Source organism: Girardinichthys multiradiatus, chromosome 8 (genome assembly GCF_021462225.1).
Source record: "Girardinichthys multiradiatus isolate DD_20200921_A chromosome 8, DD_fGirMul_XY1, whole genome shotgun sequence".
In the NCBI taxonomy this organism is placed as follows: Eukaryota; Metazoa; Chordata; class Actinopteri; order Cyprinodontiformes; family Goodeidae; genus Girardinichthys; species Girardinichthys multiradiatus.
In genome coordinates, this window is record NC_061801.1 from 42158747 (window position 1) to 42176709 (window position 17963).

At 43.6% G+C, this 17963-nt stretch overlaps 1 protein-coding gene across 2 annotated transcripts; it reads left to right on the forward strand.

Annotated features, from left to right (window-relative positions):
* Positions 1–1818: 1818 nt before the first annotated feature.
* On the forward strand, positions 1819–14777 carry cfap53 (cilia and flagella associated protein 53). Of its 2 annotated transcripts, none has more exons than XM_047371839.1 (8): positions 1819–2005; positions 3299–3528; positions 3614–3787; positions 12041–12344; positions 12418–12636; positions 12781–12997; positions 13215–13317; positions 14453–14777. In XM_047371839.1, the coding sequence occupies exons 1-8, from the start codon at positions 1937–1939 to the stop codon at positions 14709–14711; spliced, it is 1575 nt and encodes a 524-aa protein (XP_047227795.1). In that variant the 5' UTR covers positions 1819–1936; the 3' UTR covers positions 14712–14777. The 2 variants fall into 2 exon arrangements, with proteins under 2 accessions (XP_047227795.1, XP_047227796.1); XM_047371840.1 differs by having other exon boundaries at positions 12421–12636.
* The last annotated feature ends 3186 nt before the right edge of the window (positions 14778–17963 follow it).

Consider the following 17963-nt stretch of genomic DNA (forward strand, 5'->3'; position numbering starts at 1 on the left):
GACGGAATAGGAATAAGGCTGCAGGTCCAGATCATGTCAGCCCTAGAGTCCTGAAGGCCTGTGCAGAGCAGCTTTGTGGGATTCTGCAGCACCTCTTCAACCTTAGTCTGGCCCAGAAGAAGGTTCCGGTGTTGTGGAAGACCTCCTGTCTTGTTCCGGTACCAAATAAAACTCACCCATCAGTCCTCAATAACTATAGACCTGTTGCCCTGACATCTCACATCATGAAGGTCCTAGAGAGACTCCTGTTGGCCCACCTGAGTAAGCAAACAGTAAACCATCAGGACCTCCTTCAGTTTGCTTATCGCTGTGGAGTTGGAGTTGAAGATGCCATCAAACATCTGCTTCAACAAACCCACTGTCATCTGGACAAAGCCAGCAGCTCTGTGAGGATCATGTTCTTTGATTTCTCCAGAACATTTAATACAATCCAACCTGATTTGCTTTGTCAGAAACTCCATAAGACTCAGGTGGAGGCCTCAACAATCTCCTGGATCAAAGACTACCTGACAAACAGACCACAGTTTGTGAGACTGAAGGGTTGTGAGTCTAACCAGGTAGTCAGCAGCACAGGAGCACCACAGGGGACTGTACTCTCACCATTCCTTTTCACTCTGTACACCTCAGACTTCCAGGACCAGACAGACTCCTGTCATCTGCAGAAATACTCGGATGATTCTGCAGTTGTTGGTGGATCAGAGATGGAGAAGAAGCTGAGTACAGGAAGGTGGTGGACCACTTTGTGGCATGGTGTGGAAACAATCATCTCATCTTGAACGTGACTAAAACAAAGGAGATGATTGTAGATTTTAAGAGAAACAGGAATAAGTCAAAAACTATTTCTATCATGGGAGAAGAAGTGGAGGTGGTGGAGGAGTATAAATACCTCGGTGTTCACCTGGACAACAGACTAGAGTGGAGATGCAACTGTGAAGCCATCTACAAGAAGGGACAGAGCAGACTGTACTTCTTGAGGAAGCTTAGGTCCTTTGGTGTTTGCAGCAAGATGCTGCAGATCTTCTATAAGTCTGTTGTGGAAAGTGTGATCTCTTCTCCATCATCTGCTGGGGAAGCAGCATCAGAACCAGGGACTTAAAAAAGCTCAACAAGCTGATAAAGAAGTCTGGTTCTGTTCTGGAGACTCCTCTGGAACCTCTGGAGATCATTGTGGAAAGAAGGATTCTTCATAAAATGAAGAACATCATGGAGAACCCTGAGCATCCTCTTCATGAGACTGTCCTACAACAACAGAGTGTCTTCAGTCAGAGGCTTCTTCAGATCTGCTGTAAGACGGAGCGCTACAGGAGATCCTTCCTGCCCACAGCCATCAGCATCTACAACGGCTCTTTGAAGAAACCTTCATAATTTGAGCTATAACAACATTTAATTTCCCTTTGGGATTAATAAAGTATTTTTGAATTGAATTGAAATGAATAAAGTTCTGCTGGGAAACACTGGACCGGACTTCCACGGGATTCTGTCGGTTAATTAGAGCATTTGTCTCGACGAGGACACCTGGTGGCGGAGTATGAGAAGACATGTTGGTTATTTTTCAAAGATTTAATTCTAAATATGTATTACATTTAAATAATATGCAAATAATTTCTGCTCATTTCTTTTGAACAACAGAAAATCAAACCTCCTGTTTTAATTTATTTTCTTTAAAACAAAATTTGGCAAAAAACATTTTTGTATTAAATGTATTTCTTATTGCATATTGATTTAATGATTAAATAATATACATTTAGTTAATAAATGGTTGTTAGACGCACAGTTTTCTCCTACAGTCTGACGTCAGCCCGCTCCTGTTTTCACGTTACCACGGTAACCGAAGCTCGGTCTGTTGCAGAGACAGTTAAGTTCGAACGGTTCTGGTTCCGTGAGAGATCCAGCTGTGGAGAAATAAACTCCTGGAGAGAGAAGAGAAGCTGCGGAGATGCTGCTCAGCCAGAGGAGACCGAGATGTCGAGAGTTTACCGGCCCGACGCCGCATTCAGTGGCTGTGGTGAGATATCTGCTGTCAGAACCACAGTTCTGTTAGGGTTCAGCTTCCTAAAGACGAAGTCCAGTGCTTCCTGTCAGAGCAGGAACATTACAGGAACATTTACGAGGAGCGTAGTTGGTAACTTTATGGCTAATATTTATCTGAGAAGGTTATTTCTTCAGGATCAGAAGTTCTAATAAAACTAATAGTGTGGAGAAACTGCTCTGGTTCCGATGCAGGGTTCTGCTGTAAAAAACTACTGATGGGAGAAAGATCTGAGTTGAAAAGCATAAAACTTTAAAAAATATGTTGAAGTTAAAACTGTTTTTATTGTTGATCTGAGAAACAATTCTAGATTTCTGATGAGAAGAACCTGTCCTGTTGGAGTCTGGGAGAAATGATATTACCATCCATCATCCATCCATCCATCCATCATCCATCCATCATCCATCCAGCCATTCATCCATCCATCATCCATCCATCATCCATCCATCCATCCATCATCCATCCATCATCCATCCAGCCATTCATCCATCCATCCATTCATCCATCCATCATCCATCCATCATCCATCCATCCATCCATCATCCATCCATCATCCATCCAGCCATTCATCCATCCATCATCCATCCAGCCATTCATCCATCCATCATCCATCATCCATCCATTCATCCATCCATCCATCCATCATCCATCCATCATCCATCCAGCCATTCATCCATCCATCCATTCATCCATCCATCCATTCATCATTCATCCATCCATCCATCCATCCATCCATCCATCCATTCATCCATCCATCCATCCATCCATCATCCATCCAGCCATTCATCCATCCATCATCCATCATCCATCCATCATCCATCCATCCATCCATCCATCATCCATCCATCCATTCATCCATCCATCCATTCATCCATCCATCCTTTCATCATCCATCCATCCATCCATTCATCATCCATCCATTCATCCATCCATCCATCCATCCATCCATCCATTCATCCATCCATTCATCCATCCATCCATCCATCCATCCATTCATCCATCCATTCATCCATCCATCCATCCATCCATCCATCCATCATCCATCCATCCATCCATTCATCCATCCATTCATCCATCCATCATCCATCCATCCATGCATCATCCATCCATCCATCCATCCATCCATCCATCATCCATTCATCCATCCATCATCCATCCATCCATGCATCATCCATCCATCCATCCATCCATCCATCCATCCATCCTTCCATCCATCCGTGAACAGTGTAACAGTAACTTGCTGCTATCTCCATGGTCTCTGTATCTCAGATAGCAAAGTCGCCTCCATTAAGGCCCAAAGACCACCTGATCCAGCAGACACGGAGACAGAAGGAGGCCCGAGACCAGGTTCTGGAGTTCAGCAGAGACGTGCAGAGCTGCGACATCAAGGCTTCATGGCTAAAAAGCAGCGAGCGTCGCTTAGTCAGAGGAGCCGTGGAGAGACGAGTGCAAGCGGAGCTGCAGCAGCATGAGGCTGACATCAGCGAGAGGAGACACAGGTCTCAGATGTAAAACCAGCTTCAGTCTGGTGTCACTGCAGGAACATGGTCTTGTTTGATCAGTGTCCTCCTGTTTCTCCCTCAGGCTCAGGCAGCTGCTGGAAGCTGAGGAGAAGCAGCTCCTGCAGGAGTTGGAGGAGATGAAGGAAACAACAGTAGAGAGGCTGGCAAAGATGAGGGAAAGAGCTAAAGTCCTGAAGGAGAAGAGAGAGAGTGAGCGAATTCGGCTGGTTTCAGAGAAACTGGACCAGTTGTTCAGGTAAGAACTGCTGCTGGGAAGAACATCAGTCCAGAAACTCCACTGTCCTCTCATCAGTCTCCGTGTTTCATGTCAGGAGCTGGTCTTTGGAGTGGACTGGGAATAAAACATTCTCTCAAAAAGGCCCGTTATCTGCATGTGTACTAAAAGCCCCTGACCCAGTTGTTCTGATACCTACAAACACCATCTAGCCTAAAGTATTCCCTCCACCTTCCAAAGCACTGGTTCCAGGTGTTCCAGTCAATTCAATTCATTTCAATTCAATTCAAAAATACTTTATTAATCCCAAAGGGAAATTAAATGTTGTTATAGCTCAAATTATGAAGGTTTCCTCAAAGAGCCGTTGTAGATGCTGATGGCTGTGGGCAGGAAGGATCTCCTGTAGAGCTCCGTCTTACAGCAGATCTGAAGAAGCCTCTGACTGAAGACACTCTGTTGTTGTAGGACAGTCTCATGAAGAGGATGCTCAGGGTTCTCCATAATGTTCTTCATTTTATGAAGAGTCCTTCTTTCCACAATGTTCTCCAGAGGTTCCAGAGGAGTCCCCAGAACAGAACCAGCCTTTTTTATCAGCTTGTTGAGCTTTTTTAAGTCCCTGGTTCTGATGCTGCTTCCCCAGCAGATGATGGAGAAGAGATCAGATTCTCCACAACAGACTTATAGAAGATATGCAGCATCTTGCTGCAAACACCAAAGGACCTAAGCTTCCTCAAGAAGTACAGTCTGCTCTGTCCCTTCTTGTAAACGGCTTCACAGTTGCATCTCCACTCTAGTCTGTTGTCCAGGTGAACACCGAGGTATTTATACTCCTCCACCACCTCCACTTCTTCTCCCATGATAGAAATAGTTTTTGACTTATTCCTGTTTCTCTTAAAATCTACAATCATCTCCTTTGTTTTAGTCAACGTTCAAAATGAGATGATTGTTTCCACACCATGCCACAAAGTGGTCCACCACCTTCCTGTACTCAGCTTCTTCTCCATCTCTGATCCACCCCACGACTCCAGAATCATCTGAGTATTTCTGCAGATGACAGGAGTCTGTCTTGTACTGGAAGTCTGAGGTCTACAGAGTGAAAAGGAATGGTGAGAGTACAGTCCCCTGTGGTGCTCCTGTGCTGCTGACTACCTGGTTAGACTCACAACCCTTCAGTCTCACAAACTGTGGTCTGTTTGTCAGGTGGTCTTTGATCCAGGAGATTGTTGAGGCCTCCACCTGAGTCTTCTGGAGTTTCTGACAAAACAAATCAGGTTGGATTGTATTAAATGTTCTGGAGAAATCAAAGAACATGATCCTCACAGTGCTGCTGGCTTTGTCCAGATGACAGTGGGTTTGTTGAAGCAGGTGTATGATGGCATCTTCAACTCCAACTCCACAGCGATAAGCAAACTGAAGGAGGTCCTGATGTTTTACTGTTTGCTTACTCAGGTGGGCCAACAGGAGTCTCTCTAGGACCTTCATGATGTGAGATGTCAGGGCAACAGGTCTATAGTCATTGAGGACTGATGGGTGAGTTTTCTTTGGTACTGGAACAAGACAGGAGGTTTTCCACAACACCGGAACCTTCTTCTGGGCCAGGCTAAGGTTGAAGAGGTGCTGCAGAATCCCACAGAGCTGCTCTGCACAGACCTTCAGAACTCTAGGTCTGACATGATCTGGACCTGCAGCCTTATTCTTGTTCAGTCTCTCCAGTTGTCTCTTCACCTGACTTCTTGAGACACACAGGTGGAATGTGGAAGCAAAGGAAACATCAGCATCTTCTGATATGGTTGAAGGCAAACATGTAGAAGCAGAAGGGTCTAGGAAACGATGCTTTCAAAGAAAAACAGAAAAGTTGTCAGATAGGAAAACATGAGTTACAAAGACGTTGAAAATGTTCAGACCCTTACTGATGGTTAGGTCCTTCTTTGTGTGTTGACTGTTTAACATGTTGAGTCAAACCAACATTTTTAAGTGTATCACATAGTTGTTTTGCCCCTTTGTCTTGATGGTTGTCAGTGTGGATGTTGAAGTCTCCCACAATCATTTAACAGTTATAATCAACACACATCACAGGTAGAAAAACCATGAAAAATTTGCTTTGGCTTTCAGAGGCCTGTAAACGTTCATTAACAAAGCTCTAGCTTTACCTGGACAGACAGATATTCAAGAGTCAAATTAGCTCAGGAAAACCTTTTTAGACTTTAGTGAACCATGAAACAAGATGGTCGCCCCTCCTCCTCTCCTCAGCTTCCTGCTCTTGTTACACCACTCAAGGACAAAAGGTGTAGAACGAGCTCTTTATTACCTCCGATCATCATCAACATACAGACAGACTGAGCACCACGGTTTTTGCCATCCCAGACTGTCGGCCAATACCGCCACCTTTTGGAATCAGTGTGTAACTACATACTAAACGTATTCATTGTTTTAACTATTATTAATGTAACCAATGAATTATTATTAACATGTGCATTAGCAGTTTTAGAATGTTTTTAACAATTGACCTATTCAAGTGCTACAATCCTCCGCTGCTAAATGAATGTTGTCTCCAATATCCGCTAACACATCGTAACAGAAACAGGGTTAAGATGATAACGTCAAAACATACATTGTGACATACTCAGAAAGCGGTTCTGACCCAACGCAAAAAGAAAATGCTAGTAAAGTGCATGTTCACTTCCATCGGATCTTACGATTGAATATCATGTGATATAATCACTTCTTACTCATAACTTAGGCAAGCATTAAGCTCATAACCATGTTGTTAATTCAGTAGTATCAGCATTACATTACTTTTTGACTGTTGTTACTATCACTTCATTAGCTTCTCCGGAGACTTTACACTTGGACAGTAACCTCATTTAGACATTTGCCTTAATTCGATGTCACTTCAAACCATTTTTGTCGTTTCACCATCTGATTTTAGCAGTGCATTTCACTTCCAGGTCACAAATCGTGGTTAAACCAGATAAGTGTTGATGCATATTCCAGCAAGTTGATTGAAACTCAAAAGACAAATACACTATCATGCACATTTGTTCAGTAATATTCCACAGGCCCCAAGTTTGGATAAAAAGGCATTTGTGGAGATATCTAAGGCATACCATATTGTCCATAAATTGGAGCTACTGTACCCACATACACTGGATTAACTGAAGGTCCAATCGCCCATTGGACAGGTTGACCTAGTGCATCATGCGTAAGTGTCTCTCTTGGGCGTCTCTCTCTCTGAGATCTCCTCAGCACAGTGTCAAACATGTGTGGCTCTGGACTACTGGGCTGGACTAGAGAGAGAACAGTCTGTGTTGGTTCTGTAATCAGAATCAGAATCAGAAAAGCTTTATTGCCAAGTACGTTTTTGGACATACAAGGAATTTGTTTTGGCGTAGTCGGTGCAATACAATACAAATTAAACAGTATAAACATATCTACAATATAATATAAATATAAGTGCACAGTTTTAAGTGAGTGAGAGTAAATATAGAGCAGTATAAGATGCAAGAGCAATACAACAGTGCAGGTGATCATTGTGCAAGTAAAGCAGGAGTCCAAGCTGAGCGTTAATGTAACTCATAGAGTTACAGGTTAAAGGGAGAGTGTCAGGGTGGTTTCTGGGCTTTGTTAACAAGGCTGGTGGCAGATGGGAAAAAACTGTTCTTGTGGCGTGAGGTTTTGGTCCGGATGGACCGCAGCCTCCTGCCAGAGGGGAGAGTCTCAAAGAGTCTGTGACCGGGGTGGGAGGGATCAGCCAGAATCTTCCCTGCCCGCTTCAGGGTCCTGGAGGTGTACAGTTCCTGGAGCGACAGTAGACTGCAGCCAATCACCTTCTCAGCAGACCGAATGACACGCTGCAGCCTGCCCTTATCCTTGGCTGTAGCAGCGGCGTACCAGATGGTGATGGAGGAGGTGAGGATGGACTCAATGATGGCTGTGTAGAAGTGCACCATCATAGTCTTTGGCAGGTTGAATTTCTTCAGCTGCCGCAGGAAGAACATCCTCTGCTGGGCTTTCTTGATGAGGGAGCTGATGTTTGGCTCCCACTTGAGATCCTGGGAGATGATGGTTCCCAGGAAGCGGAAAGATTCCACAGTGTCAATTGTGGAGTCACAGAGGGTGATGGGGGCAGGTGGGGCTGGGTTCTGCCTGAAGTCCACAACCATCTCCACTGTCTTTAGAGCGTTGAGCTCAAGGTTGTTCTGGCTGCACCAGTCCAACAGATGGTCCACCTCCCATCTGTACGCAGACTCGTCACCATCAGAGATGAGTCCAATCAGGGTGGTGTTGTCCGCAAACTTCAGAAGCTTGACAGACTGGTGACTGGAGGTGCAGCTGTTGGTGTACAGGGAGAAGAGCAGAGGAGAGAGAACACAGCCTTGGGGGGAACCGGTGCTGATGGTCAGGGAGTCAGAGACGTGCTTCCCCAGCCTCACGCGCTGCTTCCTGTCAGACAGGAAGTCAGTGATCCACCTGCAGGTGGAGTCGGGCACACTCAGCTGGGAGAGCTTCTCCTGTAGCCTTTTTCAGTAAAGTCTTCGTCCATCCTAAACTCCTCAGCATCTGCTCGGAGCTCCTGAGCGTCTCTAACCTCTCCCTGAGCATCATCAGGATGCTCCGACTGGCATGTTTGTTCTAATGCCACTGGAGGTGTCACAGCTTCTTGTCTCGGCTGCTGATGGTGGCACCTTACCTCTGGAGTGCAATAATGTTCCTCCTCATCCGAGCTCTCTGTGTCCTCACATCTGTAGCTCGGACGTATGTCCTTCGATCTGTGTTTTGGCTTCCTGCTGTCTAGTTCAGTTCTGGTACTGTGGGGAAGTGGCAGAACATTACAGGGCATTATCATGTTGCGATGAAGAATCCTGCCTCGTCCTGTGCCACGCTCAGGTTTGACCTCATAAACAGAGCTATTGTCTCCTTTCTGAGAGACTACAACACGAACCTGATTCTCCCAATATGAACGCAACTTTCCTGGTCCTCCCCACTCTGACATGTTCCTTACAAGAACCCTATCTCCGGGTGAAAGTGCTGCACGTTGTCTTTTTTTTTATCATAATAAGTCTAGAGTCTTTTTGATGTTTTTTGGATGCAACGTCGTCTGCTTCTTTCATTTGTTGTTGCCATTTTTTTACAGAGTCCTCATGTGATTTACATTGTTCTGTCTCAGGAGTCCAAATATTAAGTCTATTGGAAGACGTGGGTGTCAACCAAAAAGTAGGTAAAAGGGTGAATATCCTGTTGAGTCACTAGTTGTACAGTTGTAAGCCTGAACAACTTTGTTTACATAGTTACTCCAATTCCCTTTCTTTTCCTCATCCAGGGTCCGCAGCATTGAAAGTAAGGTGCGATTAAACCTTTCGGCTGGGTTCCCCTGGGGGTGGTGGGGCGTACGTTTTGAGTTTTCAACACCAGTGTATTTTTGCAACTGTTTAAATAAATGGTTCTCAGATTCTCTGCCCTGATCGTGATGTATTTTATGCCAGATTTGTTGCGAGTGGGGTACGCCTGGACAAACTTAGTGAAGTTGTCAATTATCACTAAAATGTACTCATACCCTCCCCTGCTTTTTTCGAGGTGAAGATAGTCTATTGAAAGCATTTGAAGTGCCGTAGCAGGTACATGGCACATAGGGGCTCTACTTTGAACTGCAGGTTTTTTCTGGACGTTGCACTTACACACCTGAGTAATAAAAAACTCATTATCTTTCTGCATACTAGGCCAGTAAAACCTGTTCCTAGCCAGGTTCGTGACACCATCTACCCCTAAGTGACCCATCTCACAGTGAAGGTATTTGTACACTAGTTCTTTGTATTGGCCTGGGAGTAACAATTTGGTCGTACAATGCTGTTTTGCACATTAAAAGTCCTTCGTCAGATACATAAAGTCTTTTCCACTCATGTAATAGTTGTCTTTTTTTAGTTGGTGCAGGCTGACCTGACTTGGTTGGGTAAATCTTTGGTTGTGACTGAAGGTCTGGAGTTCAGCTGAGAGCAGGTCATACAGGCACTTCGCAGGTCTTGAAAAGTCTTGTACATAACTCCTGTAATTCCCTAAAAATCCTAACAGTTTGCGTAGTTCTCTGATGTTGGTAGGAGGGGTGTTTTTGAGCGCCTGGACTGCAGATATCTCTTTATCATCCATTCTGTATCCATCAGCTGATATTATCTTGCCCACATAGCACCTCGTTTTTAAAAAGTCACATTTGTCAGGCCTCAGTTTAATTCCCCAACCTTGCTGACGTTTGAGGACAGATCTCAAATCTTCAATGTGCTGTTCAAAGGTTTTATTGTACACTAAGACATCATCTAAGTATGAAGTACATATTTTGTCCCTGAGGCCTTCAAGGCTCTCCTCCTTGCTACGCTGAAAAGCTGAGGGCGCCTTTGTAAGGCCAAATGGATCCTCTCGCACAGTTCTTTTACCATCTTGTCGGTTGTTTCTGTCCTTCTCTGTGAGGTAATCCAAAAATCTCGGTGGAACCTGTTACACCACTCAAGGACAAAAGGTGTAGAACGAGCTCTTCATTACCTCCGATCATCATCAGCATACAGACAGACTGAGCACCACGGTATTTGCCATCCCAGACTGCCCTGGTATTTTTTTGTCTTCACAAAAACAACACATCTGTGGGCCAATAGTGCCACCTTTTGGAATCAATGTGTAACTACATAATAAACGTATTGATTGTTTTAACTATTATTAACGTAATCAATGAATTATTATTAACATGTGCATCAGCAGTTTCAGAATGACCTATTCAAGTGCTACACTTTCATTTAGAAAACTGTTACTGGTCAGTGTAGGAGTCTCACTATTTTTATCTAATCATGTTTCTGTTAGAAATATAACATTAAGATAATGCTCGACAATGTACTTATTGATTAAAAATGATTTTCCTGACATCTTCAGGAAAATCAAAGCCAGTTCACAGATTTTGCAGCACATGCTTTCTAAATCATTTGTTGAGGTTCAGCAGTCCACTGAACCTCTCATCTCCAGCCCAAGCTGTCAGTAGAGGTCCACTGAGAAACACTTTGATACAGAGATCTTGAACTTTGTTCTGCAACTGAATAAAATCCTCTTTCAACATTTCTGATGTTTGCTTCACAACATCAGCTGCTCCAGTGTAAATGATGACGTTTTTCACTGTTGGATGCTCTTCCATCTTCATCAGTTTTATCTCTGAGATATCAGACTCCATGCTGTTGACAAAACCAAGTACTCTGGTGGTTTTCTTGCTGCAGAAGTGTTTAATCTCATTCACGGCTCCATCGCCCGCTAATAAGGTTTGTGGCCTGCTGGCTGGCTCTTTCTGAAGACGTTTAGGAGGAAACCGTTTATAGGTCCATCTGTTTTCATTCCTCTTGCTGGTGAAAGATGAGCTCTCCTTCGAAGGGGTCGTTTCTCTGCATAGGCGGCCTAGCTGGTTCAAATAGGTGCAGGGCTCTTCCTGTTAGCCATCTTTGAATTTATCCTTCGGCTTCGCCGAGAGAGTTCCAGAGAGGACTGTTAGTCGGTATATTATTCTATAATATTCTGTTTCTTGGTGGTTCTAGTCAGTCTGTTGGTCAGTCTCATCACTGTTTTCACCAATAGGGTTGTATCATTGTCACACCCAGCATTTACCATTTCCATCACTGTTATTTTCTGGAGACGTTTGTCTCAGTCATCTGTTGGAAAAGGAGCCATCTTAGGAGCAGCTGCTCCTAGTGTTCTCAAAACGATTGAAATGAAACATCCTTGAGTGTCACTGACTTAAAGTGATTTAGTCGAACCTTTCTGTAGGTTTTGGCTGAGAGATCAGAAGTTAAGAGTAAAAGAATGCCAGCAAACAGAGATCAGGGGGAAAAAGTGTCCGAGCGAGCAGAGAGACGGGAGCTTCCTATCAGAACAGCACACAGGCCTGAGCTGTCTATCACACTCTTAAAGGGGCCGCGTCCCCTGCTGCTGTTTGATGCTTTGTCAATAAACCATCCCTGGACCGCATGGCTGTTCTGGACTGCTTCGTTCTGGACTCCTAGTGGGCTCCTGTCTGCAGGTCGGGTAGAACTTTCAAGCTGTTGACCAGATGCTGTGTTTGGAGTCATTGTTCTGTTGATAACCCGGTTTGGACCAAGCTTCAGCTGCCATACACATGGACCCAGCTTCCACTCATTCACTACAAGGTGCCCAGGTTCGGTGGCTCCAAAACAAGCCCATATTATCAGCCCTCCACCACTGTGCTTGACCGTTGCTATGAGGTGTTTGTGCTGATGTGCTGTGTTTGGTCCTCAGCGAGCAATGTGAAGAGTTGAGGAGCATCCAGAGCCAACGGCTTGAGCAGCAGGTGTGTCAGGATCGTGCTGCTCAGATAAGGCAGCAACAGGAGGAGCGTCGGCGGCTGCAGGAGGAGGAGCAACTGTTCGATGAGCTGTGGGAGGCCGACCAACGAGCCAAAGAGGAGCAGGAGAGTCTGCGAGTCCAACAGCGACAGCAGAGAGACAAAGAGCACCTGCAGGAGCTGAGGGAGCAGATGAAGGCTGCAGAAAGTAGAAGGCAGAAAGAGAAGGAGCTGAAGGAGGAAGAGGTCCGACTCCTGGTAAGCGCTGAAGCTTCACACTCCTCCTCTGTCTGTAAGCTAAATTTGACCTCTGTCCTGCGTCATCGTGCAGCAGCAGCAGCAGCAGATGCAGCTCCTACAGGAGCAGCAACAGCAGCAGCTGAAGCTCCAGCAGCAGCAGAACCGTTGCTGGCAGCTGGATCAAGACTTACGGCTCAAAATGAAACGCCTGGCTCAGCAGCAGCAGGAGGAGCTACAATTTGACATGAAAATCCTGCAGCAGATGCACAAACAGGAGGCATACCAGACACAGGAGGCAGCTCAGAGGAAGGTAACTTAAACACCTGGAGAACCTCATTGCAGAAGAAGAAGATCCTGCTGTTCAGTAAAACCACAAAGGAACAAACTTTGACTCCTCAGATCTGATCTGCAGATGATTCAGGTCCGTCCTGGTGATGCTCTCTGTTTGTTTCAGGCAGAGATACGGGAGGAGCAGCGGAGGTACCGGCAGTATCTGTCCGAAGAGCTCCAGAAGCAGAGAAGAGAAGAGAAGGAGACAGAGCTGCTGCTGGAGGAGAAGCTGAAGGAGACGTGGATGAAACGGGACGAGCAGAGCCGGTTGCAGAGAGAGGTCAGAAACCGGGTTATGAAGGAGGTGATGGAGGCGCGCCGCCTTCAGATCCAGAGCAAACGTAAGACCCGTTTAGCTGCTGCAGCTTTCTACAGCAGCATTGCTTCATATCCGGTTTTATATCAGTCAGAACACCATCTCAGAGTCCAAATCATCACTACAGAACATATTTATCCATAATGTACAAAATAAGTTTAATTTAAACCTTCTGAGAAATACTTTAACTATTTACTTATAAGTCTTTATTTTTTACTGGAATCATTTCTCTGTTTGAACAGTGGATGCAAACCTGCAGAAACAAGTTGAGCTACAGAAGGAGAAGGAAGAGCTGAGGCGAGCTGCAGAGGAGGCAACTCTGCAGGAAAAGGAGGAGAGAAGAAGGTAGGAGCCAGATTGGTGGACATGCTGTTTTAATCAGTGGACAAAAATCAGCAGAAGATCTTCAGTCCATCACTTTTAATCTGAGAAGCCTCATTTTATCCTTCAGTATTATTTTCTTTCACAGTTTCTGGTGGGATTATGAGCTACAGTACAAACAAAAGCGACATAATCAAGAACGGAGAGGAAACTTAGACAAAAAAGATCAACTTATTTAAAATAGAATAGAATTAATTATTGTATCAGTGAGGAAATGTAGTTGGATCAGCAGTAATGCGACAGGAGAATGAAAGCACATTTATGCACATAAAGATAAGCAATAATAATAATAATAATAATAAGATAGAGACAAGACAGGAAAGTCAAAATACAACACAAGAAAAGCTGTTGTGAAAAATAGCAGATGCTGATTCTATGAAATGTGTTTTCTAATATCATTTAAACACTACAAACTGTTTCTTGTTTTGTTTGTTCAGAAAACAGACTATTAATAAAAATATGGAAAGATGTAGAAAGAACAGCAGGAAAAGTAACAGTTTCTGTTGGAATGTGTTGTTAGAGAAAGTTATCTGCCCAAATGAATGTTTCCTGTGTTTGATTGTACTGTTTCTCTGCTTCCAGCTCTCATGGACAACTTTTTATTTGATTGTTGCATTAAAATGAATGCTCTGGACTTTAAATTATTATGCAGAGGTAGAGCTAACCCACTCAGATTTTAATAAAACATCTCCGGGAATAAATGCATTTAGTTAAAAATTGGAATTATATGAATTTGACTTTTTTATTCTGTAGTTTTAAAGCATGTTTCTGATGGATTTTTATTAAATGCTGCATAGAACATTTGTTTATCACTAAATAATACGACAGCTGAACACAGCATTTATGCACATCTGTGAATCATCATATATACTCGTTATATATCAAAACGTCACGGTGTGCTGAGCAACATTATGTCAACAAACCTCAGTAAAAACCATTTACATGCATACTAAAAAGAAGAGAACTGAAAACACGACCCTGAGGAACACCAACATTTACAATGCAAACATTTTTTCTTGTATCAAATGTTGCTAGGTTAGCTGTAAGGATCTGGTGTTGATTCCTTGTTGTTTAACCGCCTCCCTCTCTCTCTCTGCAGTCGCAGGCAGGCTGCAGCAGCTTATCAAGCTGACCTGCAGGCTCAGATGCAGCATCAGCAGCAGCTCTGCAGCGCACAGCAGGCTCAGACTCTCAGAGAGCACCAACATGGGCTGATCCTGGAGCAGCTCTACAGCCACAGGAGAGACCAGATTCTGGACAAAATGGAGACCTGCTCCCATCCTTTCAGGAGAGCGCTGATGACTGCAGACACCAAGAGAGGAACTCCACACATCCAAACTTTACCTAAAAAACCGTGAGCTGCAGAACAAGCCAATAATAAATCCTGATAGAAGTCCAATAAAGTCCAACTGAGTTCTACAGGGTTCTGATCTACATTGTTTTACATCTGGGGCTTGTAAGAGCTCAAAGATCTGGGAGAAAATCCTGAATTTATCAGTGAAACTGTGAGTAGAGGTTAAAATATCAGAGGATCAACTGATTTGTTCTCATAAAAACTCTTTTTAAAGATGGCATTCAACACAACATCAACATGTTAATATTTTTTAGTTTGTTTCTAAATTAAATTCTGTAGTTCTGCTGATTCATAAAGATCTAAATGTTTCCTCCACCTTCTAATGCACCAGAGGAGGTCACATAGCAGAGGAAAGAGATATGAATCAATTAGTAGTTGTTTTTAATTATTTATGATTAGATATTAAATAAATGTGGTGGTGTGATTGATGTGATTTTAAACTTCTCTCATAAGGTCTTATTTTGTTAAATCAACCAATCCAACAACTTGTTCAACGATGCGCAACACAGAGAGGATTAAAATAAAAACAGAAAAAAAGTAGAAAAAATGTTAAGAGATGAAAATGTTTAGTGTAAAACAGACAGAAACGTGTTTGTTGTCAATCAACCACTCTCATTATTAAATGATGTATCAGAAATAAAAACTAAAACTCCCAAGATAGAATAAATTATATTATAAATATGTCTAAAGGTAAAGGAAGAAATATGACTTAAATTTAATATAAAAAAATATATATACATATATCTATATGTATATATATACAGGTCCTTCTCAAAATATTAGCATATTGTGATAAAGTTCATTATTTTCCATAATGTCATGATGAAAATTTAACATTCATATATTTTAGATTCATTGCACACTAACTGAAATATTTCAGGTCTTTTATTGTCTTAATACGGATGATTTTGGCATACAGCTCATGAAAACCCAAAACTCCTATCTCACAAAATTAGCATATTTCATCCGACCAATAAAAGAAAAGTGTTTTTAATACAAACAACGTCAACCTTCAAATAATCATGTACAGTTATGCACTCAATACTTGGTCAGGAATCCTTTGGCAGAAATGACTGCTTCAATGCGGCGTGGCATGGAGGCAACCAGCCTGTGGCACTGCTGAGGTCTTATGGAGGCCCAGGATGCTTCGATAGCAGCCTTTAGCTCATCCAGAGTGTTGGGTCTTGAGTCTCTCAACGTTCTCTTCACAATATCCCACAGATTCTCTATGGGGTTCAGGTCAGGAGAGTTGGCAGGCCAATTGAGCACAGTGATACCATGGTCAGTAAACCATTTACCAGTGGTTTTGGCACTGTGAGCAGGTGCCAGGTCGTGCTGAAAAATGAAATCTTCATCTCCATAAAGCTTTGCAGCAGATGGAAGCATGAAGTGCTCCAAAATCTTCTGATAGCTAGCTGCATTGACCCTGCCCTTGATAAAACACAGTGGACCAACACCAGCAGCTGACACGGCACCCCAGACCATCACTGACTGTGGGTACTTGACACTGGACTTCTGGCATTTTGGCATTTCCTTCTCCCCAGTCTTCCTCCAGACTCTGGCACCTTGATTTCTGAATGACATGCAGAATTTGCTTTCATCCGAAAAAAGTACTTTGGACCACTGAGCAACAGTCCAGTGCTGCTTCTCTGTAGCCCAGGTCTGGGGAATGCGGCACCTGTAGCCCATTTCCTGCACACGCCTGTGCACGGTGGCTCTGGATGTTTCTACTCCAGACTCAGTCCACTGCTTCCGCAGGTCCCCCAAGGTCTGGAATCGGCCCTTCTCCACAATCTTCCTCAGGGTCCGGTCACCTCTTCTCGTTGTGCAGCGTTTTCTGCCACACTTTTTCCTTCCCACAGACTTCCCACTGAGGTGCCTTGATACAGCACTCTGGGAACAGCCTATTTGTTCAGAAATTTCTTTCTGTGTCTTACCCTCTTGCTTGAGGGTGTCAATAGTGGCCTTCTGGACAGCAGTCAGGTCGGCAGTCTTACCCATGATTGGGGTTTTGAGTGATGAACCAGGCTGGGAGTTTTAAAGGCCTCAGGAATCTTTTGCAGGTGTTTAGAGTTAACTCGTTGATTCAGATGATTAGGTTCATAGCTCGTTTAGAGACCCTTTTAATAATATGCTAATTTTGTGAGATAGGAATTTTGGGTTTTCATGAGCTGTATGCCAAAATCATCTGTATTAAGACAATAAAAGACCTGAAATATTTCAGTTAGTGTGCAATGAATCTAAAATATATGAATGTTAAATTTTCATCATGACATTATGGAAAATAATGAACTTTATCACAATATGCTAATTTTTTGAGAAGGACCTGTACATGTTCTGATCTTTGAGCCACTTAGTTCTGACTGTAACCTTGAGTCATGATACTAGAACATCCACAGATCATTACCAAACTGTTCCTGGGTTGTTTTGATCCCACCCTTTATCCATGGCAGAGTTCTTAGAGGAGAAACAACCCCACACATGAATTGCATGATGATGTTTCCCTGATGGTACCACACAGGACAAATGGCAGCTCTCAGCCTTTCTTCTCCAGGAGTTCCAAACACTGGGAAGAAGGACCCACCAGAGAAAATATGTTCTGCTGTCCTTGTTCCTGCAGAATTCTAGTCAGTCTTATATGGTTTTTCTGGACAGACGTGTGTGGTTCCTGGAGAGGCTCTAACACCCACCTGCTGCCACTGAGGAACAAGCTGTGCTCTGGTGGCAGGGTGATTCCAAAGGAAGATATGGTTTCTTCCCTCCAGCTGAACATCTCAATTGTACGTTCTGAATGACCCAGAAAATTGTTCTCGTGTCACTCTTTCAGTTTTCTGAATGTGAGGCAGTTCTGATGCTGCAGACAGAACCCCTGATCTCACCTGGACTGTTTCACAGCTTCACTTGGGCAGATCATGTAACTGTACTGACATGAAGGTAGCTCATCAGACTGGGCAGGAAAGCGCTGAAACTAATAAAGCTCCTTGCATTAAATCTTCTGTATAATACTGAGAACTTGACACCTGGCCTGGCTCTGTGTCTACCTGTGACACCTTTCTGGAGAGGGGCATCATCCAAGCTTCTGCTGCCAACAACTTAATGCTCACCTTCTACAGATGATCCACATAGCCCTGTCTTTCAGTATTTAACCCTTTCTCTCTCCTAGACATGGCTACTGACTGAGCTTCTACTGTAACTAACTCTATGTTCTCTCTTTCAGACTCTAACCTTGAAAACTGGATCAGAGTTTATCTGTTCT